Source organism: Podarcis liolepis (assembly GCF_965112155.1).
Source record: "Podarcis liolepis genome assembly, chromosome: 12".
Classification (NCBI taxonomy): domain Eukaryota; kingdom Metazoa; phylum Chordata; class Lepidosauria; order Squamata; family Lacertidae; genus Podarcis; species Podarcis liolepis.
The window spans coordinates 38,299,641-38,326,134 of NC_139563.1; the positions used below are offsets into that span (position 1 = coordinate 38,299,641).

Consider the following 26,494-nt stretch of genomic DNA (forward strand, 5'->3'; position numbering starts at 1 on the left):
TTTAAAGTCTTATACAACAGCCACCTCAAACTTGATTCTTTAAAGGGTTCCCCTTTCAATAACATTGCATTCAGTAACAGGAATGCTGGAAAAAGACAGAGCTGTCTCTTTCATATTGCTGCGAAGTTTGCCTTTAAAATGTACAGACCTGCGGCAAGCCTCTTGGTCTCCTTCCCAGAACGCACAGCTGAAGGGAAACCTGTTGGATTAAAGTGGAAAATAGGATTCCCTGCAGTCAGGCAATCCATACCCTTTGCCTCCTGCCAACCCGGGGTGTTTTTTCCCCCATGCAATGGGCTTTTGTTCGCTATGAAAGTCATCTGAGTATTTGTTAGTGCCACTGTGCTAGCCAGAAGATGTTTACTGTGCTAGCATCCAGCACAAGTCCAGCAACACTGGATGAGGTCAAGGCTGTGTTAACAGAAACGGACATACATTGTGATTCACCCTCCTCTCATCGACTTCATTTGCGTCTCTGCAAATTCGCAGACCTTCAAGCCATCGCTTGCTCCTGAAATAAAGCAGGATAGCTATCTAACAACGAAGTTTCTGTTTTGTGGTGATATAGCCCATTAGTATTAAACAGGAGATGTTAGCCTCTTGACGTCAGGATCAGGAATAATAAAATAAGAACAGATTTGAAAAGGGGGAGGGTGGGAAGCCTCTGGCTTTTATTGTTTTGTGATTCAGCATGCATTGGGATTAAGTATTTCCCAACCACGATTCCGAGTGCTTAGAACAGCAGGAAAATCTAAACACGCAGAGATAAGCAAGGCAAGTCACCAAGAGATAAATCAATGTTGCAATTTACCTGCTGAAATTGAGAAGACACTGTCCACAAAGGAGGACTGAGATACAGCAAAGCAGAAAAGGAGCTGGAGATAAAATCCCAAAGCAATACGGCTGAGGATGACCATGTTGGCTGCAAGCTGTACAATTCCAATGTGCAGGGCGCCGATATCTTGTCCACGGTCTTCTCTTGCCTGCCTGCCTGCCTGCCTGCCTTGTCTGTTTGCTTGCTTTCCCCCTTTCGCTCTCTCACTGGTTGGGTATGTTTATGTCTCTCTGTCTCTGCCTCTCTCCCTCTGTGAGCTTTAGTAAGAAAGAATGCCAACCATTTCCCATTAAATCTTCTCCTTACACTAGACAGGGCTATATTTAACTCAAGCGCTGGATCAGATGCCCCCATCACAAATACCAGCTATTAAAACATAGTCAGAGGACTAATGAAGAGGAGGAGGTTGATTTCAAGCTGAGCTGGGAACCACATATCTGATTGATAACCAGACAATCATTGAGAAAGCTCCTTTCATTCATTCATTGTCTCCTCCCACCCCACTCCTCGGCCTGACCAGGCCAATGAATGGTTCCTGACTAGGGATATGGACATAGGAACACCTTGTTTCTATATTCTGCTTCCCCTTTATATAGTTCATTTCAGGACTCACAGACCCTCCAAGTGTCTTTTCCAGGGACAGTCCTGGATTTACAGAAGTCGTACAAGTTTCTGATTTGATCCCAGAATGTCCCGCTTTTCCTTAGGGCGTCGCTATTTTCACTGGAGAAACATTGGAGGGCATGGACTCAGGAGGCTTAACAAACCATGCGCCGTTAAATATTGTACATTATTATGGCTGTAATGATCATTAGAAAGTTTAATGGCACAGAAATAACCACCCACATTTTGTTACAAGCGTTCTGGGTCTTCAGTAGCTTAATGGATAGATCGACAATGGGATGGTACAGAGTGTGTCAAATAGCACGGAAGACGACTCTAGGATGGTTCAAAGAAGGCATGTTTTAAAGCACACCAGGGTGTGCTTCCTACATACATTCTAGGACTCTCCCCCATCTCACAGGACCCTTTGTGAAATAATTTTTTGGGGGGAATGCATTAAAATGTTCCAACTTGCGGAGCTTGCTTTCACTTACCTTTCTGCTATCAGAAGCATGGAAACAGAAAAATAGTTGTGTCTCCATAACTATTTGGGCAGCTTACCCACAATATTAATGTTACCTAGTGAAATACTTGGTCCATTTTAATTGCTTTCTGGAACAAGAGAAAAGTGTCTACATAGACATTTAGAAGAAAACAAGGTACTGGTAATTATAAAAAAAAAATCAGCTCTCTTTATTAAACTGGCACTAATATTCTGCTGATCTGGTAAAGAAAATGGAATTATAAACGTTCTTTTTCTAAGCCAATTCCTACACTAATTAAATGATTGCAGGTTTTTGTTTTTCCTCCTGTACTTTGCTGATCTAAACTGGTCTTAAATTAATGCATCCGTCCTCACTGTATTCAGTTTGCTGTGCAGTTTGAGATGGTTCTGAAAAATGTTTGATGGGTTTGCTGCAAGCCACATTCTCTTGCAGAGGGAAGTTGGGTTGCTGTTGGTTGTCCACAAAATGATTCACTGCATTACTTCTTTTTAGCTGCAGTGAAAGAGCAGCCAAAACGGAGGGTAGGGAAAGTCCTCAAAACCACAAAAAAACCTGCATTGCTGCGCGTTCTTGGAAGCAAACTCCAAGTTCATAAATTAAGCTTCAGTTCAGAGACACATTTTCAGTGAGGCTAGTCCTTTTCACCATTAGCCTGGAAAAATAAGTATTTGGCTGAGGATAAGGCATGGGTAGGCAAACTAAGGCCCGGGGGCCGGATCTGGCCCAATCGCCTTCTAAATCTGGCCCGCGGACGGTCCGGGAATCAGTGTGTTTTTTACCTGAGTAGAATGTGTCCTTTTATTTAAAATGCATCTCTGGGTTATTTGTGGGGCACAGGAATTCATTCATTTTCCCCCACCCCCAAATATAGTCCGGCCCCCCACAAGGTCTGAGGGATAGGGAACCAGTCCCCTGCTGAAAAAGTCTGCTGACCCCTGGGATAAGGCTTTAATAGACTGGGGCAGTTATTGCAAGCTAATTCCTATCTGGGTAACTGAGAAACACTTCTGAAGAGGGTATTCCAAAGTCTTGAGCTTCTCCCATACACGACAGGAGAGCAAGCCACACCTTTGCCTGGCCTACTCAGTGCCCCAGCGTAGTTCTGATGATCCTGGATGTCCACACAAAGCATAACATTTGACTACAGCCAGCATGCATGGGCCCAGATTGTGAGGTTGATTACTGGATTTTATTCAGGAAATAGGCCTACATAAAGTAGATTTTATGTTTGGAGGTCCTATATTGAAAGTTAGTTCTGCTACCACGTTGGGGTCTACTTCCTTCTGAATTCGAGCAATTTTATCTGCAAAAAAACCCCTTTAAAAAGTTGTTGCAAGATATCTTGGAGTCCAGTGGCAAAAGTGGTTCTGTTAGACTAGAAACCACCTGAGCCTCCTGGTACTGTTTTCTGCAGATGCAACAGAGGCAGTGAAGAAGACCTTCTTCGCCGTCACCACTTGGTAGTCCCAATGTTGAGCTCTAACCCGTGTTCAGAATGAGTTTTCTGCCACCAGCGCTCTAGCCATCTCTGTGATTGTTTCATCCCATATAAACCCAGAGTTTAGGATCATAGAATCAGGTTTTTGACCTTTAAAGCCCTATGTGGCCTAGGACCCACGTACCTACGGGACCGCCTCTCCTGGTATGCCCTGCGGAGAACCTTAAGGTCCACAAATAACAACACTTTGGAGGTCCCGAACCTCAAGGTGGTTAGATTGGTCTCAACTAGGGCCAGGGCCTTTTCAATACTGGCGCCGACTTGGTGGAATGCTCTGTCACAAGAGACCAGGGCCCTGCGGGACTTGACATCTTTCCACAGGGCCTGCAAGACAGAGTTGTTCCGCCTGGCCTTTGGTTTGGACTCAGTCTGACCCTTATGTTTCCCTCCCTTTATGGTTTTGATCAATGGGCTACTTTTAAAATGAGGCTGCATTTTAAATTGCATTTTAACTTGTATTTTAAATTGGATCCCCCCCCTCCATTATGTTTTTATTGTAATTTTTACTGTTGTTAGCCGCCCTGAGCCTGGCTCTGGCCAGGGAGGGCGGGATATAAATAAAAAATTTTATTATTATTATTATTATTATTATGGTGGAAGGGACCCAAGGTTCATCCAGTCCAACCCCTTGCAACGTGTAAATGTAATGTAATGAAATTGATGGCAACAGATTTAAGCCGACCCAATCCCCAATTCCGGTGGTCACCTCTGTTTTCAGGGTGTGTGGAGGGAGGAGTGGTATGTCAAATGCTGCACCTGGCACCATCCTCATCTCCTCCACCTCTAACCGAGCTGCAAGGTCTACAGTAGAAGCAGAATCTTCACTTTTCGCAGAATGTACTTGGAATCCTCCGTGCCACCAGGATCCCCCCATTGTATGAATTCTAAGCGTGTCGACTTTATCATGTAAACATAAGAGCTTCCTGTTCAACATACAAGGATCCCAAGACTGCCAGCTGGTCAGGAAAGGACTTCACACCTGGACTGCTTTACTGGCAGAACTTTGCGCAATACCTAAAATCTATGGAATTCACCAAAAAAGTGTGGCAGTATTAAGCCTTCAGCTTGTTGTTGTTTTGTCGTTTAGTCGTGTCCGACTCTTCGTGACCCCATGGACCAGAGCACACCAGGCACTCCTGTCTTCCACTGCCTCCTGCAGTTTGGTCAAACTCATGCTGGTAGCTTCGAGAACACTACCCAACCATCTCGTCCTCTGTCATCCCCTTCTCCTTGTGCCCTCCATCTTTCCCAGCATCAGGGTCTTTTCCAGGGAGTCTTCTTTTCTCATGAGGTGGCCAAAATATTGGAGCCTCAGCTTCACGATCTGCCCTTCCAGTGAGCACTCAGGGCTGATTTCCTTAAGAATGGAAATCTAAGCCTCCGGTTTAGAAGGCTATAAAAGAGGATTAGACCAATTCATGGAGAATCAGTCAATCAACTGCTTTATTTATAACGATTTCTGAATAGCAGGAACACAAGCAAATAATGGAAGTACAGTGGTACCTCGGGTTACATACACTTCAGGTTACATACTCCACTAACACAGAAATAGTACCTCGGGTTAAGAACTTTGCTTCAGGATGAGAACAGAAATCGCGCAGTGGCGGCAGCAGGAGGCCCTATTAGCTAAAGTGGTACCTCAGGTTAAGAACAGTTTCAGGTTAAGAACAGAGCCCCGGAATGAATTAAGTACTTAACCCATGGTACCACTGTATGTCTCCATGCTCTCTTCTTGGTCTTCCCCCGACTCAGCTGGCTGGCCACAGCTGAAACCTAGAAACTTGTCCTAATCCAAGTTACGTCCGAAGCCCCACTGAAATGTGTGGCCTGTCTCAGGTATTCAGGACTTTAATTGCGCACCATTTTTTCCCATTTCTTGAGACCTCATTAAACTCACAAAGGATCCATTTGCTTTTTTCATAGGCATAGCGAGAGAGTTTAGTCTAACGAAAAACTGGACATATTGATGATTTAAATAAATTTAAATGCTTTTAAAATGGCAGACATAACACAAGCTCCACTATTTAAAATTCTGTATTTGGTATGCTGATACTTTGTTCAATATTTTATCAGCTACTGAGATATTTTCAAAACCACTTATGAAATGGCTCAATTATAATTCAGCAGTTTCCCTACCCAATAAAACACTGAAAAATTCCATTGGGGGGGGCGGAAATCCAAGTTTTGCATAGTACATAGTTATGGAACAAAGAATCGTGAATGAAGGGTGCCCTCTGGTGATTTTATGGAGGCACTGATTAAATAAACATTTGTTTTCAAAATGAATTATACAGAATGCTGATTTTTCAAAAGTGGGTGGATATCAGGTATAGGAAGCTATTAAAAATGGTTCAGCAGCTTTATATATTCAGAACTCATCACACTATGTCCATTTACTGCCATAATGTAAATGCACACTGAAATTCAGAACCAGGCTCAGTGGCTTTTATTTAACCTGTGCACAGACTCTCAATTTGTTTTAAACTAAATTACTGTTTGTTGACAGCTCAGTTGTAGGTGTTTTTACACCTTAACTTCAACAAAAAAAGTCCAGCTTCCAAGGTGGAATTTGTTGCAACGTGGATGCCATGAATGTAGACACCAGGCCCTAAATGCAGCTGCAATAGCGCTGAAATTGCACTGTATGGAAAAGCACATATAGTGCAGCACTATGGTTGCTATCAGCCTTTTGAAACAGGGGTGGGGAAGCAATGGCTCTTCCGATCCTCTGGAACTCCAAGCCTGATCAGTCCCAGCCAGTATAGCCAATTGCCAGGGAGGACGTGAGCTGTTTCGCAAACCGCTCTCTGAAGTACCTCCCTGCTCATTTAGCGGGGGATTTTGAAACGCGGGCAGGGCCGCCCACCTGTCAATCATGTGATATCATGACAACACCATATGACACCCACCCACCTGTCAAATCTGGTCCATGGAGCCCAAAAAAGCCCCCTCCCCCGATCTATATTACCAATACTTTAAATGTGACCCTCAAATTACATGAAGAATTAGTGTGATTCCGAACGTTCATTCGCTTTAGTTCAGTGGTCTTCTGCTGATGTGTTCCAGTCCTTGCAGCTTCTGCTACATGTTCGAACGGGTCAACCAATGAAAATCCTAAGAATACAAAACAAAAAACAAAAAAAAACACACAACAATATTCAACATTCAGGAACGAGAGGCTATGCTAGCAGATTAAAATATTTTACAGAAAGAACAATCTTATTTTTCCAGCAGTAGAATACTGGTAATAAAGCAACACTATAATCGTAGCAAAAGTAAAATTGCTTTTGTTTCTGATGTTTTCTATTTGCTTTATGGTTCTCTTTTGTAGGCTATCTTGAAAAATCTTGATTAATGAAATATTAATTTATTTTAAAAATATATAAAATAAAGCAACACTATCACGTTAGCACAATAAAAAGGACAAAAAGCAGGTAGTGATGCTTAAGAGGAGTAACAGAGAGCATCATGCAAGGAAAGGGGGAGGGTGGTTGTGAAGGGCCCCAGGGGCTGCCTTGCTGCATCCAGGGTTTGCCACCTGCTTAGAGGCAGGTTCAGGAACCCCAGTCAATAGGGCTTGCTGGCAATCAATAGGGCTTACATTGGCTCCCAGCACATTTCGAAGCGTTGGTACTAAATGGCTTTGACCCTGTATACCTGAAGGGGTGTCTCCATCCCTATTGTTCAGCCCAGACAATGAGATCCACCTCTGAGAGCCTTCTGGCATTTGTCTCATTGAGAGAAATGGAAGTTACAGAGAACCAGGCAGAGGGCCTTCTCAGTAGTGGCACCCGCCCTCCCATCAGATGTCAAAGAGATAAATAACCACACAACTTTTAGAAGACACCTGAAGGCAGCCCTCTATCAGGAAGCTCTTAATGCCTGATGTATCGTATGTTTTTATATATATATATTCTGTTGGTAACCCAGTCAAGATGGGTGAGGTATAAGTAATGACTTATTATTATTAAAAGGGGTGCCTGGGAGGAGAGTCTGCTGGCAGAAGTGGCTGGTAGCTTCCCCTCCCTGCTGGATAGCCTGACAAGGCAGATAGGAAACAGCTGGAGCCAGAACAGCTGCCGACAATGAGACGTCAGAGCAGCTTCTGAGAGAGACTCTGGAGGAAGGGAGGGGCTTGGCATCAGAGGGGCTGGTTGGCCGGCATCCCAGTCAAGCAAAAGGCAAGCAGGAAGAAAATTCTTGAATGGAGCTTGAGTGGCCGGCTGTCAACGCAGAGAGGCATTTAGCTGTAGGTCACTCTAACTCAGGAGTCAGTAAACTTATTCAGCAGGGGGCTGCTCCACTGTCCCTCAGACCTTGTGGGGGGCCGGACTATATTTTTTTTGGGGGGGGGGGGAATGAACAAATTCCTATGCCCCACAAATAACTCAGAGATGCATTTTCAATAAAAGGACGCATTCTACTCAAGGAAAAACATGCTGATTCCCAAACCACCCTTGGGCTGGATTTAGAAGGCGATTGGGCTGGATCTGGCCCCCGGGCCTTAGTTTGCCTACCCATGCTCTAAATCAACAACCAGACTACAAAGTAGACTTCCTTTGGTGCGTTTCTTTGACTCAATCCCAAAATGGTGGGAAGGCCTTAGAAAAGTACAGAGTGCTGGTTTGCACTTCCTGGGTGCTAAATTGTCTTTGGAGGCATCACAGTGTTGGCTGGGGCAATGAGGAGGTGCTGTAACACCTAATCTCCAATAAAAAGCCCTGAATTGAACATTCCCTGTGTTTATTTCCCTTTGAAGGAATGAATGCAGCTCCATTTCGATGTAGCCCTGACCCATGGATGCCCAGCTGTGGCCAGACTGTCTCACAATACTTCCTGGGAAGTGTAGGGGAATGAAATGAAAAGTAACCCTAGTGGACAAGTGTCTGTACACGTTATATTACATATATATATATATATATATATATATATATATATATATATATATATACACACACACACACACACACACACACACAAATACTTTTTCAGACACAGACAGATGTGCACATGAATGTTTTAGTATACAGTCTACAAGGTTTGGAATGTTGTTGCTCAGTGCATTTGTACCTCTCTTTGCTGTTCTGTGACCACAAGATACTCTAGCCTAGAAGCATTTTAAAGAAGCATAATGAATGGTGACCAGAACTGGGGAAATCCGGGTTAGGGAGATCAGCCAGCCATAAGAGACCTCAGAGTGCTTGTTCTTAGTCATAACTGTTTATAATTTTTCCTTAAAAAAAAAAAATCAAGTCTGGCAGGCATATGGATTGTGCAAAATAGAAATTCATACAAAACTGAAGCCGAGGTTTAACCTGTTCAGTTATTCTCCCAGTACAAAGACTGAGGAAGGTATTTGCTCTCAAGTCCCCCTTTGCTCTCCCAGGTTATTTGCTGGTTTAACAATGGAAATTGTTGAGAGTAAATATTGCTTTGTAGTGCTTTCTGCCAACTTTTCTACTTTGAAACCTCAAGCAGCCGGCTTCGCTTACCAAGATGCCACTGAATCTTTAACACAGATATTTCACTATCGAAAGAGTTACTCCATTTAACACAGGAAGTGATGATTTGCTTACACAGAATGGGAGAACAAAATGGAAAAATGGACACTCACCTGCTGCTTCCTGTCTGACTGTGGATCGATCATGACATTGATGAGGGAAGGCACATCCTTTCCCGCCAGGCTTGTTTTCAGGGCAGCTTGCAGTTCCTCTGGTGTCTGCACAAAGTACCCTTTGCCACCAAAGGCAGACATAATCTGCTCATAGTGAGCGTTTGGCAATAGAGACAATGGAGGAATGCTGAAATGAAGCAAAAAGAGGTCTAGCTTTGCTCAAGGAAAGCTCCTTGGCATCATAAAAGGTCACTCTGTTGATATGATAAATGCGTCCAGCAAGAGAAATTAATTGTTTTCGTGCCTCAGGGAGATAGATCAGGGCCTGTTTAATTACTGTGCAAGCATTCAAGGATTATTTCAGTGGAGGTTTTAGCCAGGAATAGGAAACCCCAGTACAGTGGTACCTCGGGTTACGATCTTAATTCGTTCCAGAGGTCTGTTCTTAACCTGAAACTGTTCTTAACCTGAAGCACCACTTTAGCTAATGGAGCCTCCTGCTGCTGCCGCCGTGCGATTTCTGTTCTCATCCTGAAGCCAAGTTCTTAACCCGAGGTACTATTTCTGAGTTAGCAGAGTCTGTAACCTGAAGCGTCTGTAACCAGAGGTACCACTGTAATGGAGACCTTGTATCTCTTCCATTCACTTGCAAAGCATTCTGGATGATTTCTACAAAGCACTTAAGCACATCTCTGTACCTTTCCCAGACAACATGAAATAGTGCCTCACTGGACAAAAGCCAGCATAATTAAAGATTTTATTGTGGTATTTTTATGGTGGGCATCTGTCTCACACTCTTGGCTCTCAAATTTTCTATCTGTGTGGGCATGACTGTGCTCATTTCCTTTTCTGCCCTTTGAGCATTTTGCTGTATGAGGATGCTTGGAAACAGAGTGTAACTTTTCACCTCTGGAATGTTGGCACAAAGCTTATGGAAATACTTCCCTATGAGCTCAGGATGCGCTTCACTAAGAGCTCAACACACCTGTGCTGCCAGACTCTTCCTTCCTGGCTGCCCATGCTCTTCTTCTTTCGATTTCCCAATAGCAGAGAATAACCCAGAGAAACCACAGTCACCTTTCACTAGAATGAGTGAGTGTGCACTGTACTGCTGTCTTTCCCAGTGTCTGTGGCACCACCTTGTCATCTACACAGCTACAGTCATACCTCGGGTTACAGATGCTTCAGGTTACATTTTTTCAGGTTACGGACTGCCGAAACCCGGAAGTACGGGAACTGGTTACTTCCGGGTTTTGGCGGTCGCGCATGCGCAGAAGCGCCAAATCGCAACCCGTGTGTGTGCAGACCATAGCTGTCAACTTTCAGATTTGAAAATAAGTGATCAGCAGCCTCGAAAATAAGGGATCAACAGCCTCACCTGTCCCAGGGACAGTCTATGGGATATATAACAATCCAGGAAGCAGCGGGAAACGGCACTGGAATAAGGGAATTTCCCACAAAAAAAGGGAAGGTTGACAGCTATGGTGCAGGCGCGCCACTGCGAGTTGCGGACGCTGCAGGTTGCGAACGTGCACCCCGCACGGATCATGGGAGCCCAACACCTCAATTATCTCACTGGAGTTTGATTAGGGGTGGTAACACCCAGGAGATTCTATTATATGGAAATGGCAATGTCTACAGATGTACGACCATGATTATCGTTTTACACTAGAACCTGGGCATACACACAATTTCCAACAGGAAAACATTAATAAATCAGCTGAGCAAGTGCAGCACAGAAGTACCCACCATGCAGAAGGTTCTCCCAGCTTCAAGATTTCCTTCCACGTATCTTGATCCAAGCCACTGTATATCCCATTGTTATTGACTACGATAATGACGATCGGCAAATGATATCTGCAGTGAATCCCAAAGAGAAACGCATTCAGAATGGTGTCATATTCAGGGGAAACTTGGCTACTCCACTTGTTCTGCATAAGACATTTTTTAAAAAGTTGAATCAGAAAAAGGTTTTACCTGCAGATGGTCTCTACCTCCATGCCAGAGAATCCAAAGGCACTGTCTCCTTCTATACAGACGACACGTTGCTCAGGATTACGGTCTTTAGTAACCATAGCAGCTGCTACTGCAAAACCTAGCCCAACTCCCATAGTGCCAAAGGTACCAGCATCAAGCCTAGAAAGAAAGAAAGTCTGTCGTCTTTTCTTCCAACACATATTTTCTGCCAGCTGTTCTTAACTCAAATCCTTTGTGCCTTATTAAAGTGGCACAGGATATCTTTAGAAATAAGAGATACAGCATGTATTCCCAAGCAGAAGTGAATAAAGTGTGGATTTGTAAATGTTTGATAAATGAATGTTACACTGAATTGGTAGTAAGAAAGGGCCTCTTTACAGTCATTAAGTTACAACATTGTCATTTTAGCTGTTTTCAGAGTTAAATTCCTGGCATTTCAAAGCACATGCTAATTATTTGGATTAAGCTGCTCAAGGCTCGGGTGCAACCATTGTTTTCCCTCTGAGATTTGTACAAGGAAAATAAAAGCATGTCAATAGTTAGGGCAATTTCATAGGCTTCTGGGGTCATTAACGAAAAGGTTCATGAAATCTATTCCGTGTGTAATGCCCTGGAAAAATCAGCTGGGAGCTTGAACACAACAGAAAAGCAATGGCATTAGCACTGTAGCTTTCAAACTAAAGTTGAAATAAGAAAAGTGCCTTGTAATACCTATTAATGTATATAAATATATATATTAAGAGATCTGTTGTGTTTAAATAGCCACACACAATACATGAAGGTCATGGCAAAGAAATATCTTTGCTACAAACATTTCTCCACAAATATTTCTTCCAGGCTATTCCACTGTTTCTCCCAAAATTCTAATTACAAAATTCAAGTTTTATGGTGAGAAAGCATCTGTTCAAGTTCTACAATATAGCATGCAGGTGCTGGACTCTAACCTGAAGCATTCTGATGCTTTTTCAGAACTTTGGTATGTAGATACAGACATCTAAAGCTAATGAAGAAGATTATTCATTTGCTAAGATGAGAAAGTACCCATTCTATTGATTTTTAGAAGTATTATACCCTGGAGCATGATTTTTTTTGCTCTAGGCCAATAGAATTCATTATATGATGCAGAAAAACTGGCCCGAGACCAGATTTCATTTGACCCGCAGACCACAATGATGAATATCTATGCTGAAGATGGAGCCATAAAATAATGCCCAAGCTTAGAACTGTAATTAAAAATTAAAACATAGGAAACTTTTTTTTTTTTACCTGTGGCGAGGATGATAGTTTGGAAGCATAGTGCGCCCAATGTCCATAGTGTTTGCTCCCTCGCTAACCAGAATGCAGTCCTTTGGCAGAAGTTCCCTGACATGGTGGAATACTTGATAGTAATTCATTGGCAGATGCTTGCGTAGTGATAATGCCTTAATGGGGAAACCAAAGCAAATAAAAAAGCTTCTGAAGAGCTACTGCTCCTACGGCTGCTGTAGCTGTAAGGATTGTGAAAAGATGACTGATATTGATTCATTTATGGAAAATAGACTTGAAGTACAGTTGTATCTTGGAAGTAGAATGAAATCCGTTCCGAAAGTCCATTCAACTTCCCAAACATTCAAATACCAAAGCGCGGCTTCTGATTGGCTGCAGAAAGCTCCTGCAGCCAATTGGAAGCCGCAGAAGCCCCGTTGGACGTTTGGCTTTCAAAAATAGTTTGCAAACCAGAACAGCCTTGCGATGTTTGGGACCCAAAATATTCGGGAACTAAGCTGTTCAACTTCCAAGGTACTGAATTTTTTAATTTATTTTTTAATACAGGAAAACAGTGCACAAAGATTAACAGAACTGCAGTTTTAATTTCATAAGAACAACCCTAATATATTTTTACTGATACAAATTGCTAATAGTACCTTGGATGCTTCCTCGTTGGTTTTCATTTTTGCCCGTAGTTCTTTCCACCACTCTGCGCTAGAAGGATATTTCCAAGACATTTTGTTTAGCTGATCAAAAAGCTAAAGAGAATAGTGAAACTGTTACCATGGAACAACATCATGCTTTTTTGCCCCTTTGAATTGTTGTTGATATGCACCTTAAATAAAATATACAAACACACTGTAATTCAGATGTTGCTGTCCTATACCTTTGGGTATAGGGCGGTATAAAGGTAAAGGGACCCCTGACCGTTAGGTCCAGTTGCAGACGACTCTGGAGTTGCGGTGCTCATCTCGCTTTACTGGCCGAGGGAGCCGGCGTACAGCTTCTGGGTCATGTGGCCAGCATGACTAAGCCGCTTTTGGCGAACCCAGAGAATCGCATGGAAATGCTGTTTACCTTCCTGCCGGAGTGGTACCTATTTATCTACTTGCATTTTGACGTGCTTTCGAACTGCTAGGTGGGCAGGGCGATACAGAAATAAAATAAACAAAATTCCCATCATCCCTGATCTTTGGCCATTCCAACTGGGATTTACCAAGCCCAATCACAACTTGTTGTTGTTTAGTCGTCTAGTCGTGTCTGACTCTTCGTGACCCCATGGACCAGAGCACGCCAGGCACTTCTGTCCTCCACCAATCACAACTAGAGGGCCACAAATTAGCCACCCCATCTCTACCCCGTTGATGAGGTATATATTGATGGGATATTAACATGCCTGGATAGTTCAATTGGTCGGAGCGTGGTGCTGATAATGCCAAGGTCGCAGGTTTGATCCTGGTATCAGACAGCTGGATATCCCTGCATTGCAGAAGGTTGGGCTGGATGATTCTCAAGGTCCCATCCAACTCCATAATTCTGTGATTCTATGATGTATGGGTATCGGCTCCTGCCCAATATATCAACATGAGGTTTGCCCCCAAGACATTACCGTATTTTTTGCTCTATAAGACTCACTTTTCCCCTCACTTTTTAGGAGAGGGGAAATGTGTGTGCGTCTTATGGAGCGAATGCAGGCTCACAGAAGCCAGAACAGCAAGAGGGATTGCTGCTTTCACTGTGCAGCGATTCCTCTTGCTGTTCTGGCTTCTGAGATTCAGAATATTTTTTTTCTTGTTTTGGTCCTCCAAAAACTAGGTGCGTCTTGTGGTCTGGTGCGTCTTATAGAGCGAAAAATACGGTAACTGATAATGCACACTAGCCAAAAATGGCTCAAAATCAAGCTATAAATTCCTAAATCCAGCCAAACATAAAAAGGTATCTGTGTGTTCATGTGTTACCTGCTCCGTCACTGCTTTCACGTCACCCAGTAAGGCTGCAGCGGGTTTCACGTTATTCCCCAGCTCTTCTGCACAAATGTCTACCTGTCAAGTAAAAAAACAACAACCTGAACATAGCTTTCATTACAGCGAACAGCAAAAAGAGTTACAAGGTAATGTTCGCACTAACATTTCTCTCTTAGAATGCATCTCTTCGCATTTCTTTTCTGCTCACAGCAAGGAACACAAACAGGTTGTTTGCACTCATTATTTCCCCACAGAAGTTAACTTTCTGCTGCTATACCTTGCTTGGACCTGCTGTACTAAACCCAGCGTAATAAGAACCGTCATGCTGCGTGAGACAAACTGCCCCCAAGAGCAAAAAATGCAGCAGAAGGCTCAAACCTGGCGGTAGAAAAAGGCAGGAAAAAGAAGAAACAGTTGCACAAATGAAACCGGCTCCCGATGCGTTTCAAGGAAACTCTACATGAAGGATAATACATTACTTCTTGATTTAATTACTTGAGAGGACTCTTCTTCTCCAGCTCAGCTAAGTGTATGCTACCCTGAGCCTCAAGAAGGATGTGATAAAGATGTAATAAATAAAAATCCCACTAACCTAGTTGTAGAATAACCAGCCACCCTAGACTGTGCCATACCCTTGACTGATTCTTTATTATGGCTCTGTTTGAATACCTGGATAATCTTTACATCCGACCGAAATCTTGGAGGAAGACCAAAGTGTAGAATCCAGTTCAGTCTGGCACCCAGTAATATTATGACATCAGCCCCCTGCAATGCCCTAATAGTTAAAAACAAAGAAAAGAATTTGATGGTTATTATTTTTGTACACGTTAGAACAAAAATTTAAAAAGACACTTGGAAAATCAGAAGTTCAAATTTTGATGTCTTTTACCCTGGGAAAACAGTTTCCCACTCCAATGGCACATTATCTGTAGGTTACAGTCACTCATTCAGGCTCCACCTCCTAGACTGCACTGCCATGGTACTGGGAGACACATGGTTGCTGCTTCACCAGCCACCAATTCTGCCAACCCAGATGCTGCGTCACCGCGAGATGTCCCTCTAACATTTCCGTCCTTCAAATGTTACTGAAGCATCGTAGAAACCAATTATAGAGGGTAAAAACATCAACCAGAATAAAGACAGGCACTTAACAGTTTGCTCACAGGAAACTGAAGGTAAATTCCAGTTACTCACTGGCACAGCAAATATTATGCACAAGATTTCAGACTGCACACACAGTCTTAAAAGCCTACCAAAATAAACCGAATTTGACACTAAGAAAAGCTGAATTTTGCACGCTGTATACATTGCAACCCCGCCCCCTCTTTTTTCTAGTTATAGAGAGGGTCAAGGAATGATGCGTGGCACTGAAGTCCCAAATGACTGGTGTGGCGATCACACAGGGCCCCCTGACGTTTGACGGTCTATTGATCCCTGTGCCACAACTATGATCACTTCCCTGCTGCCACCAACCCGTTTCACTCAGGTACACACAGAGTCCAGACAGTTGTTAACATTAAATCAAATAAACAAGTTTGTTTTATAAGCCTCAACAAGGTTATGGTTTCAGATAATTTTTCTTGTCAGTTTCTTAATCTTAGTTTCTTTACTGACCTATACCTTCCTAATAACTTCTAATTGATTATCCCAACTGTCTATCTGAGAGGGCCTGAGTTACAGAGCCACTGGGAAATTTCCTCCCAACCTAATGGCAACTAATGGTCATGATTTCATAGCTTTGAGGACAGTGAACTGAACATACTAAACAACTTCCAATTCATACTTTAGACCAGGCTTCCTCAACCTCGGCCCTCCAGATGTTTTGAGACTACAATTCCCATCATCCCTGGCCACTGGTCCTGCTAGATAGGGATCATGGGAGTTGTAGGCCAAAAACATCTGGAGGGCTGAGCTTGAGGAAGCCTGCTTTAGACTATGCTTAAAATAACTCTTCATCTGCATGGATAAGTTCCATATTTGTAGGGCTGAAAGAAATTACTTTCCTTACACTCAGCTGTAAGCAGCAGCAATTGGTGTTTTATATTAAGGGATCATTTAAAGAGCGGAATCTTCAAGAAATATATGCTTTAGCTTACGGTGTTGGACAAGAGGGGAAGATCTGATTCATATATTTACCTAGATCTGGCTGCAGCCACACAGTATGGATGGTTGTCAGGAACCACTCCCTTCCCCATTGGTGTAGGCAAAAATGGAAGCCCACATTGGTCCACCAACTTTCTGATGCTGTTTTCAGCATGTGCATAAGCAGCACCTGAGAAAGACACCCACCACCACAAGAGATTCCTTGACACTGTTAACATAGCTGCACCTGTCAGATGAATAATTCCCCCCCCCCCCGCTCAATGTGTAAGAATCAGAAGTCACTGAAGTCCTGCATACTGACAAATCAATTAGTTTTAAAACTGGCAAAGGTAGCTGCAGCATTCCGGGTCGTACGTTCCTCACAGCAAATCCATTTTCAGTTAGCCAGTGATCAGTTTTAGCTGTGGATTAGGTTAGCCATATGTACTAGTTGCAATAGCTGCACATTACTATATATCTGAATCGGGGCGCAGGTGGTGCTGTGGTCTAAACCAGAGCCTCTTGGGCTTGCTTATCGGAAGGTCGGCGGTTCAAATCCCCATGATGGGGTGAGCTCCTGTTGCTCTGTCCCAGCTCCTGCCAACCTAACAGTTCGAAAGCACACCAGTGCAAGTAGATAAATAGGTACAGCTGCAGAAGGTAAATGGTGTTTCCGTGCGCTCTGGCTTCTGTCACAGTGTTCCGTTGTGCCAGAAGAGGTTTAGCCATGATGGCCACAAATGCAGGCTCCCTAGGCCTGAAAGCAAGATGAATGCTGCAACTGCCTTTGACTGGACTTAGCCATCCAGGGGGTCCTTTACCTTTACCTATATCTGAATACCAGCTGCTGGGGAATAAGAGCGCAGAGGGCTACTGTGCTTGTGCCCTGCTTGAGGGCTTCCCATAGGCATCTGACTGGTCAAGGATCTTTGGTGTGATTCAATAGGACTCTTATGTCTCTTGCATAAACAAAGGGACGTTCAATAGAGGCCGCTGTATTTTTCTCAAGGGGATTCATCTCCAACGTTCAGGAAGAATTTACTTTGTGATGTAGTCTAAACATGGCAACAGAAGGAAACTTCCCCCTCGCTGTACTTTACGACCAGCCATAAGCTTGAAAGAGGATTACCTTTGCCAATAATTAGGAGTGGTTTTCTGGAATGTGCAATGAATGAAGCCGCCCTGGAAACAGCGGCCACTTCAGCCATGCTGATGGGAGGTGCTGAGCAGCACTCGATGTATCTGGAAGGCAGAATGAAAAGGCCATTGTTTTCAAAAAAGAAATAGGAAGTCATAGAACTGCGGAGTTGGAAGGGACCACAATAATTGCTAGTCCAACCCCCTGCAATGAAGGAGTCTTTTGCCAAACATGGGGCTCAAACTCACAACCCTGAAAATAAGAGTCACTATAGTCACTTTTTAAACAGAAAAAAATAGAAATTAAAGACGAGTTTTGCTTTGTGTTTTACTTCAGATGTTCTACTGAGCAACATTGTTCTACCAATGTACACAAATGGCTTCCAAAAGAAACTCAAGTATTTCATTATATGCTTGTTACAAACGCTTACCCTGTAATAAGTTTCTAGTAGTCCACAGCCAGCAATTTTGCAGCGCAGTCTATGCTTAATACAGATTGCACATTCTACCTCGCAACATGTGGGAAGCCACATGCAGAATGGCACCAGCAGGCACCAGCTACATTCCTTCCTAAGCCGATTTCTTTCATACAGCTGGAACACAACATTTCCAACAAAGTAAGCGTTTTGTTGTTGTTTCAACTTCCCACTATTTCCTTTGCTTACTTCTGTCAAATACAGGCGAGGGTTATTTCCCCCTCACAATGATTCCTCAAGAAACAAGACTGTAAAAAGAGCTGCAAATGGTGGCTCTCTGTGTGAGAGAGACCCACTGCAGTCTCCTATGTCCCCCTCCCCCACCATAAAGGCCTTCACTGAAGTCAGGGAATGTTCCAGAAGAACCTTCAATGAAGCACTCGGAACTGCAGTCGGAAGGTGGCTGGGTGCAAAGAGGGATGGGGAATTTGTGGCCCTCCAACTCTCCTCAGCTGCAGCCAGAATGGCCAATGGTCATTCCCCATTTTGCGGAAGCCATTGCCCAGGTGCCCTAAGCCTGACATCATACCTGCTGTCAGATGTGGGGTGGTTAAGGGCAGGAAACAAGCAAGACCTTAAGGTAGGCAAGGAGCAAGGCATACTCCCCACTGGCATGGTCCTTTAAACCTTCAAAATCAAAAGTTTAGAGAAGCTGGTCCATATTGCTTCTTTAAACCTTTGAAATGGGACGTTTATGGAACAGTGTGGGGTGGGAGATTGAGCAAGGCATGACACTACTTCCAAACAGTCAGACATTGTGCTTTGAAGGCCTTCAAAGCTCAGCATCACCTGATGTCACTGTGATGCTTGATGACTAACAGGTGTGGGTAGGGAGATAACAATCAGGCCCACTTGCCAGAAAAGCTTCCTCACCCTAGATTCATCATATAGGACTCAAAACAACAGTTAATCTGTAGCATCTCCTGTCAGCAATGTCTCACCATTTAACAGAATGCCATTTAAACGTTGGTTCACTGGCATATATGCTTGAGTCTCTTCCAGATCTGAAGACTCTTCCTAATAATGGTGAGCTCAGTTCTTCTGGGTCTTATTCTAGATCAGCCTTCTCAACCTGGTTCCTTCCATGTTTTGGATGGTCTCAGGTAGCACAGGTGGGACTTGTAGACAAAAACGGCTGGAAGGCACCAGACTAAGGGTGATCAATATGGGAGTTTCCCTAAAAGGCGTATGCTAAGTAGCTATTTCAGGAAAGTAAACTGGAATCCGCTGGATTGGACACATCCCAGCTGATCCCAGCTACTGCCTGATCACATCCAGATCTCTTCATTGTCTTTTACTATGAGGAATTTCTTGTGTTTGTTCAATATGTAGAGTTTATGCTTTCCCTTAGCAATACACTGCTGTAGGGGTCTCAAACACAGGGAAAATGACAATCGAGCACACACACACACACACACGCACACACACCCTTTTTTAAAAAAAGGAAACAAGCACTCATCTTGATAATAAAGAACTCACTTGACAGAGCTCTTCTTCACCTGCATATTTACAAAGTCTCCTGGTATGTCAATGTAACAGGCACCTGGGCGACCGTAGATGCTATTTCTGACAGCCTCGATTGATGAGAGAGAGAAAAGAACATAAATGTGCTACAATAATTAAACTTTTCAAATCAAAACAAAAACACACCACCACATTTCATAAAATGCATTCCAAATTTGCAGGCAATGGCTAAACTTATTATCCAGCTTGGAGAACAAGAAAGCAGCTGGATTCAGCTTGCAGCCATCTGTAGCCACTGTTATATCTGGAGTAACCAAGTCAAAATCTCCTGCTGACTGCCTATTTTAAGTAACATGACCCCCATGTAAATGCCCTGGAGCTGTTCTTCACTTTCTCTGGATTCTTTTTGTTCCAGCGCATGCCATAGGCTGAGCCAACACTCCTTGAAACTCCTATTGATTAAAGACTCAAACGGTGGCTCAAACAATTGTGGCAGTTGTAGCATGGAACTTTACAGCACTGTTTCCTGGAAAGTTTAGAGAATAAATGTGTCAGCCACAAAAATAAACCTGCAAGGCTACTCCTTGAGAGAGTAACTGGAAGGATTATAGAGTGTCGTTAAGCACTCCATGCTTGTTTTGTATAGGATATATATTTTGGGAGAATAATGCTGTGTTCACAAAAATTGTTTTTCTAAGAGCAGATGGAGTATTATTTACACTTTTAGGCTGCAGTCCTATAACACATGCTGGGCTCTGAGCAAGTGCCATTAAACTCAGTGAGGTTTACGTCTGAGTAGACATGCAGAGGGCTGCACTGCCCACTATATATACAAAATAGCAAATGTAAAGTATTAACATCTTCAAAAGCATTGGATGTTTTCTACATTTATAGGATGATCCTACAACTTACTGTTCGAGATGTACCAGTGAGAGGTGCGCCAATTCTATCAAGATGTCACCTACGATCTACTATAATGCACTGCCCCTGTAATACAGTGGTACCTCTGGTTACGTACTTAATTAGTTCTGGATGTCTGTTCTTAACCTGAAACTGTTCTTAACCTGAAGCACCACTTTAGCTAATGGGGCCTCCTGCTGCTGCCACACCGCCGGAGCACAATTTCTGTTCTCATCCTGAGGTAAAGTTCTTAACCCGAGGTACTATTTCTGGGTTAGCGGAGTCTGTAACCTGAAGCGTATGTAACCTGAAGCATATGTAACCTGAGGTACCACTGTGTTCTACTGCTGGTTGCCTGGCCTACAGAGCTGAATGCTGAGGAGCAAGCATCAATGCTTTTCAACTGCTTCATACCTTCTCAATCACAGCAGGAATATCTTCAAGACTGCTGGGTCTGGAGGAAAATTTGCTGTACAGCCGACAAGCTTCAACCTAGATTCAAGCAAACACATATGCTAAAGCCAACTTCTACCTGTTTCTCATTTTCTGACAGCATGAGTTTTATTGAAAGGAAGTAGCTCGGCTGGACCCAACCAAAGGTTTGCTCGACATCCTGTTTCCCAGTGTCCAAAGGGAAAGCCCACAAGTGGGGAATGACGGCAGTGGCCCTCACTGGCTATTGCTCTGCAGGAGCTGGAATTCAGTGCCATGCAGCCTCTAAAATTAGGCATCACAGCTGATGCCAGACAACACTATGTTAACATGCAATATTCAGTAAAAGAAAGATTCTACATAAAATCACAACAGCCTTTAAATCCAACCAATTGGTGCTTTCTGCAAGAGAGGGCATGTGACAGATACCATCTTATCAGGACGTCCATTCTGCAAAATGTCAGAATCGGGCCTTCGTTGCTGCAGCATCTAACCTTTGGAACTCCCTTCCACTATATGTAAGATAGATGCCTTTTCTATTGTCCTTTTGGCACCTGTTGAAGACTTTCCTCTTTTAACAAGCCTTCTAAGTGGAGATCTTTATCCCGGCTGGCATCTGTACTGGATCTGAAGTGATTTTGTATATGTGTTGAGATGGTAGTTGTTTTAAATTGGTTTTGTATATGCAATAGTTTTATACATGTTGATGCTGTATTGTAACTTGTTTTGGGGTGCCTCAAGGAAAATGATTCATAAATTAAACAGCAACAATGAATAACAAAATATTTTATAAAATAAATAAACTCAATCATTAATTTCATATATATTTATTTTATTTTCTAACATTTATATACTACTTGATTGTAAAACAATCAACTCAAGGCGGTTTCAAAAAGAATGAAACAATAAAATTGTTAGTAAAATCCAGTGAAACATTCAGAAAATTAAAATCGCAATTAAATTAAAAACATACCAGCATTCTAGATATCTGGATAAAAAAGGTAAAGGTAAAGAGACCCCTGACCATTAGGTCCAGTCGTGGCCAACTCTGGGGTTGCAGCGCTCATCTCGCTTTATTGGCCGAGGGAGCCGGCGTACAGCTTCCAGGTCATGTGGCCAGCATGACAAAGCCGCTTCTGGCGAACCAGAGCAGCACACGGAAATGCCGTTTACCTTCCCGCCAGAGGAATACCTTACCTATTTATCTACTTGCACTTTGACGTGCTTTCGAACTGCTAGGTTGGCAGGAGCAGGGGCCGAGCAGCGGGAGCTCACCCCGTCGTGGGGATTCGAACCGCCGACCTTCTGATCGGCAAGTCCTAGGCTCAGTGGTTTAACCCACAGCGCCACCCGCGTCCCCAGATATCTGGGTAGGCATGTCTAAACAAAAATGGTTTCAGCAGGTGCCAAGAACAGTACAGTGAAGTTGCCTACCTGATATCATTATGCAGGGAGTTCCACAGTGTGGTGCCGCCACACTTAAAGATCAATTTCTTACATATGTGGAATGGGTATTATGTGGCATTTGTAGCTGTGCCAGTTCCACAGATCGAATACCCTAAACCATTTCATGCAACACGTTTAGGGAGGAAAAAGTGACCAAGCTGTGTACCTGTGGAAATTCTTGGAAAGCTCCCATCGTTTCTTGATTTCTGTCTGAGGAACCTCCAATAACAATCAAAGGCCTGGGGAGAGGGGGGAAAAACATTTCTGGAACCAGGGGTCATGAATTATCAAGATTCCGACACACAGTTTCACCTTGATCCTGCAAAATGGCAGCATGGCATAAACCCAGCGTTTGGTACCCAGGAGTCCATGGTGATTGGGCCCAGGAATCTTCTAAGAAATTGTAAGCATGCTCTGCTTTGACAGACTCACCAGCTGTTGGGGGAGTCAGAGGAAAGGGGAGACAGAAGGCTGAATCTAGTCCTGCCTTCCAACACAGGTAATTGGCACTTCCAAGAGGATGACTCCAATTAATGCTGCTGTGTGGGAGGATCTTTTGAATTAGGACCATCATCATTTTGGGCCCAATCTCACTATCTTACTTATGATTTGGCCTTGCAAGCTTTCATCACTTCAAAACAAGATTCATACGGGACTCAACTTAACATATCACCAGTTTGCCTAATATTACAGATGGCAGGGTTTTTTTGTTTTTTGTTTTTTTTTGAGAGGGAAACACACACAGAGAAAGGTTGAATTGGTTCTGCAAAAAGATTAAGAGATTTTTGCCTGCTCTTTTATGACTGGATAAACAAGATGCCTCTTACCCTATCAGATGATATGATAGTTACCAAGCGATAATGTTATCATGTGCTACAGACACTGCACTTGAAGGATAAGCTGCTGTTATAAACAACATCTTTAAACCAAGTTATGGTGTGATTATATTGGTCACATAGCTGACATGATTCAGCTGATAGATTTCCTAAAGTATCGAGCTCTTTTCCTGTATGATAATGAACTTGGCCGCTGTAAAAAAGATCTGAAATCTATGGAGGAGTCACCAAATGTATTTATATGCTGTCCTAGCGCAATGCCCTACCTGCTTAAAACAGCACACACAGAGAGAGTAAAGAAGCAGAAGAAAAATGACATTTTATCTGGCTTTCATGACACATGATTTGTATTGTAACTTCAGATTAATTAGAAATTGGACTAACAGTTGATCAAAAAACAAAAACAAAAAACACAGGTTCATTACCAGCAATTCATGTTTGCATTTGCCATTCCACCTAGAGCATGTATGAGGCCAGGACCAGAAACTACAAGGCACACGCCAGGCCTAGAAACAAAGGGAAAAAACAAAGAAGGTATATAAAAATGTATGGAATGAACACACAGATTTAGCAGGCGGGGGAGCAAATTACTCTAAAGGCATCATGAGGAAACACTGTCATAGGACGTCATGCTGAAGAATCAATTTGGAAGGACAGAGGCAGGCTACAAATTTTAATCAACAAATCATACAGGAAAGTCAGAGAGGCTCTGAGGAAGCATGCGCATATGAGTAAGAGAGGAGGGGTGTGACTCCTTTCTGTGAAAGTATCTCCTTAGTATTGGCCACAACCCCAAAAATTCTCATGGAAGCTGATGTGCAAGTGCATATTCTTTTTGTAGAATGGAAAACTTCAGGACCTTCAGCAACCATTTCCTTTTCATCCTTTTTGTTTACATTTGTTTAGGTTACATTTTCTAAAAGTGGCCTTTTATTTACTAATGGAGAGAAACGCTTGATGCACATATACAGAGGTTTGCAGTAGAGAAAACATTGTAAAGTAGATAGAGTAAGTAAGTAGATAGAGGCATACAGATAGCAAAACACTGGTGTACAAACAGTGAAAGCTTGTAACTCTGGAAGGCAACTACAAAGTCCTAGAAATCAATTCCTGATGATGATGATGATGATAGATCCAGGAATGTTTTTGCCTTTCAAACAATTGTTGACTCTGAAGACCAACACAAGGAAGCACCTTACCTGCCCGTCAGATACCCAACTGCAGAGGCAGCATAGGCAGCCTATTGAAAAATAAAACAAATATTTATCAGCAAGCTGGTGAATGGGATTTTGGTAGTTATAACAAAAAGTCACCCTTAAACAGCCCCAACTAGTAAGCTGAGAGGACTTCCTACGGATGTTCAATTGAAGTAAATGGACTATGCTCAGCACACAAAGATGTCCACATGTGAACTAGAATTGACACAGCTTCTGAACTCAGATTTTCATAGCTACAATAGAAAGCTTCTTTTAAGACTTATTTCAGCTGGGGAGAGCCAGGGGGAGGTGGAACCTACGGGCAGAAGGGAATGCCTTCACACTCCCATGGGCACCGTGTAGATGACTCATATCCTTTACAAAAACAGAGATTTGTCCAGTCAAGGGTATCACCCAACATTTTGCATAACAGAAACATTTCCTCTTCCAGGTGCTACTGCTTGTACTAGCATTGCATAAACAAGTGTTATGCAAGCATACAGATGGAAATCTCTGCACGTTTTTTCAACCAGTATTATGGAAAGTCACTTTGGACTACTTCTATGACTATTTTTCCCATATGCCAGCAGGTGGCATCCAAGAGAAACAGTAGGGAAATTAAACAAGGCAGGGGGGGAAACGGTAGAAATTGCTCCATCAGCACTGCAGAAACAAAACTGCACTACTCACTACTTGGATTCGAGTGGGCAGCTATTTCAGTCTAGAAACTATTACACGAGAATGTTATCTGTTTCGTTACAATCGACCTTGTTCTACAAAAATATTAAAGTAGGTGCAAAAAATGAATTCAGTTTGGGGCTGCTTTTTTATAACCGAACACTCAACAATTCCTCTTTTGCTTTCCAGCTGTTCTGTGAGTAGTTGAAACTGCACAACTAAAGTTGATGCATCTCAGATTGGGACACGGCTCAGAGGAATAAAATTTAGGTTAAAAGAAAATTGAGGTCATTTTTTGAGGTCTTGTCAGTGAAATGGGTGGCCTTTTCTCAGTGGTGGCATCCTGACTGTGTAACACTATTCCCAGGGAGGCTTGCCTTATGCTGTTTTTATAGTAACTTCACCCCCAAGTAAAGACACTATCATGCTCCCAGGCCCCTTGAAAGCCTGACTTCTGAACCACTGTTACTCTCTCTCTGCTGGAATTTTTTTGTTGTTGTTTAGTCGTGTCCAACTCTTCGTGACCCCATGGACCAGAGCACGCCAGGCACTCCTGTCTTCCACTGCCTCCCGCAGTTTGGTTAGACTCATGTTTGTAGCTTCGAGAACACTGTCTAACCATCTCGTCCTCTGTCATCCCCTTCTCCTTGTGCCCTCCATCTTTCCCAACATCAGGGTCTTTTCCAGGGAGTCTTCTCTTCTCATGAGGTGGCCAAAGTATTGGAGCCTCAGCTTCAGGATCTGTCCTTCCAGTGAGCACTCAGGGCTAATTTCCTTAATAATGGATGTGTTTGATCTTCTTGCAGTCCATGGGACTCTCAAGAGTCTCCAGCACAATTCAAAAGCATCAATTCTTCGGTGATCAGCCTTCTTTATGGTCCAGCTTTCACTTCCACATTTTAAAACTGTAGTCTATTATTTTATGCTGTAAGCCATTCAGTAAAAAGTGCTACCAGAAGGATTTATAGAAATAAAATAAGGATGTAAATAAAATAAAAAGGTGTGAAATGGTTGCAAACACACACACACACACTCTCTCTCTCTCATCACTTTTTCTGTTTCAATGTTCACATAGGAAACATCAAGAATGCAGTTAAATCATTGGAATTGGTAAGTTATTATGACAACAGAGATTTGCCAGAGAAGTTCCCCCATTTATACCATGGTTACATTCATGCAAGCATGTCAAACTTATTTACTACTGATAATGAAACTGCCACACTGAATTAATGGGAAACACTGCACCAAAGACAGACTGACGTAATTTTCCAAAGCATGTTAAGGGTTGTTCCTGTCCACTATTTCTATGCCATCTGTTACATCACAATAATAAAAAGAGCAGGCAGCTTCCTTCTACCCCAACAGAAAAAACCAATGTTTTAAACTATCGTTTGTCATTGGCCTGGTTTGCACCTCCTATTAAACCACAGTTAGTGCTTACAATGGTTTGACAGAAATCAACAAGAGTGACACTGAAGGCTGCTCCACGTTCCCACTCCATTCCTCCTCAGCTGTACCAGGACTGTACCAGGAGCGACAAGCCACAAGTGTTGGCTTGTTATATCGTCTGGACCTGTCCTAGACTCATGGTTTTTACCAAAC

The 26,494-nt window shown here is 43.0% G+C and overlaps 2 protein-coding genes and 1 long non-coding RNA gene across 7 annotated transcripts in view; 1 reads left to right on the top strand and 2 right to left on the bottom strand.

Annotated features, from left to right (window-relative positions):
- The window catches only part of COLQ (collagen like tail subunit of asymmetric acetylcholinesterase), a 41,024-nt gene extending 39,833 nt beyond the window's left edge, over window positions 1-1,191 (bottom strand). The window contains exon 1 of one of the 2 annotated variants that reach the window (XM_083468399.1): window positions 812-1,191. In XM_083468399.1, coding sequence (XP_083324525.1) covers window positions 812-917 — 106 coding nt within the window. In that variant the 5' untranslated portion in view covers window positions 918-1,191. The remainder of the gene's footprint in view (window positions 1-811) is intronic. The other variant, XM_083468398.1, reaches the window with a different exon arrangement.
- A 3,666-nt stretch (window positions 1,192-4,857) lies between these two features.
- Window positions 4,858-26,494, bottom strand: part of HACL1 (2-hydroxyacyl-CoA lyase 1) — a 31,962-nt gene continuing 10,325 nt past the window's right edge. For 2 of the 4 annotated variants that reach the window (XM_083468240.1, XM_083468239.1), the window contains exons 3-17: window positions 24,218-24,258; window positions 23,444-23,524; window positions 22,349-22,421; window positions 20,719-20,796; window positions 19,420-19,514; window positions 17,457-17,569; window positions 16,382-16,517; window positions 14,915-15,020; window positions 14,240-14,323; window positions 12,938-13,039; window positions 12,300-12,454; window positions 11,034-11,192; window positions 10,806-10,913; window positions 9,057-9,243; window positions 5,461-6,556 (exon numbers count right to left, since the gene is read on the bottom strand). In XM_083468240.1, coding sequence (XP_083324366.1) covers window positions 6,524-6,556; window positions 9,057-9,243; window positions 10,806-10,913; window positions 11,034-11,192; window positions 12,300-12,454; window positions 12,938-13,039; window positions 14,240-14,323; window positions 14,915-15,020; window positions 16,382-16,517; window positions 17,457-17,569; window positions 19,420-19,514; window positions 20,719-20,796; window positions 22,349-22,421; window positions 23,444-23,524; window positions 24,218-24,258 — 1,551 coding nt within the window. In that variant the 3' untranslated portion in view covers window positions 5,461-6,523. Of the gene's footprint in view, window positions 4,975-5,460; window positions 6,557-9,056; window positions 9,244-9,658; window positions 10,914-11,033; window positions 11,193-12,299; window positions 12,455-12,937; window positions 13,040-14,239; window positions 14,324-14,914; window positions 15,021-16,381; window positions 16,518-17,456; window positions 17,570-19,419; window positions 19,515-20,718; window positions 20,797-22,348; window positions 22,422-23,443; window positions 23,525-24,217; window positions 24,259-26,494 lie in introns of those variants that run through there. The other 2 variants (XR_014517680.1, XM_083468241.1) reach the window with 2 other exon arrangements.
- Window positions 16,541-26,494, top strand: part of LOC310690106 — a 93,501-nt gene continuing 83,547 nt past the window's right edge. The window contains exon 1 of the long non-coding RNA XR_014517908.1: window positions 16,541-16,972. This is a non-coding gene — a long non-coding RNA (uncharacterized lncRNA). The remainder of the gene's footprint in view (window positions 16,973-26,494) is intronic.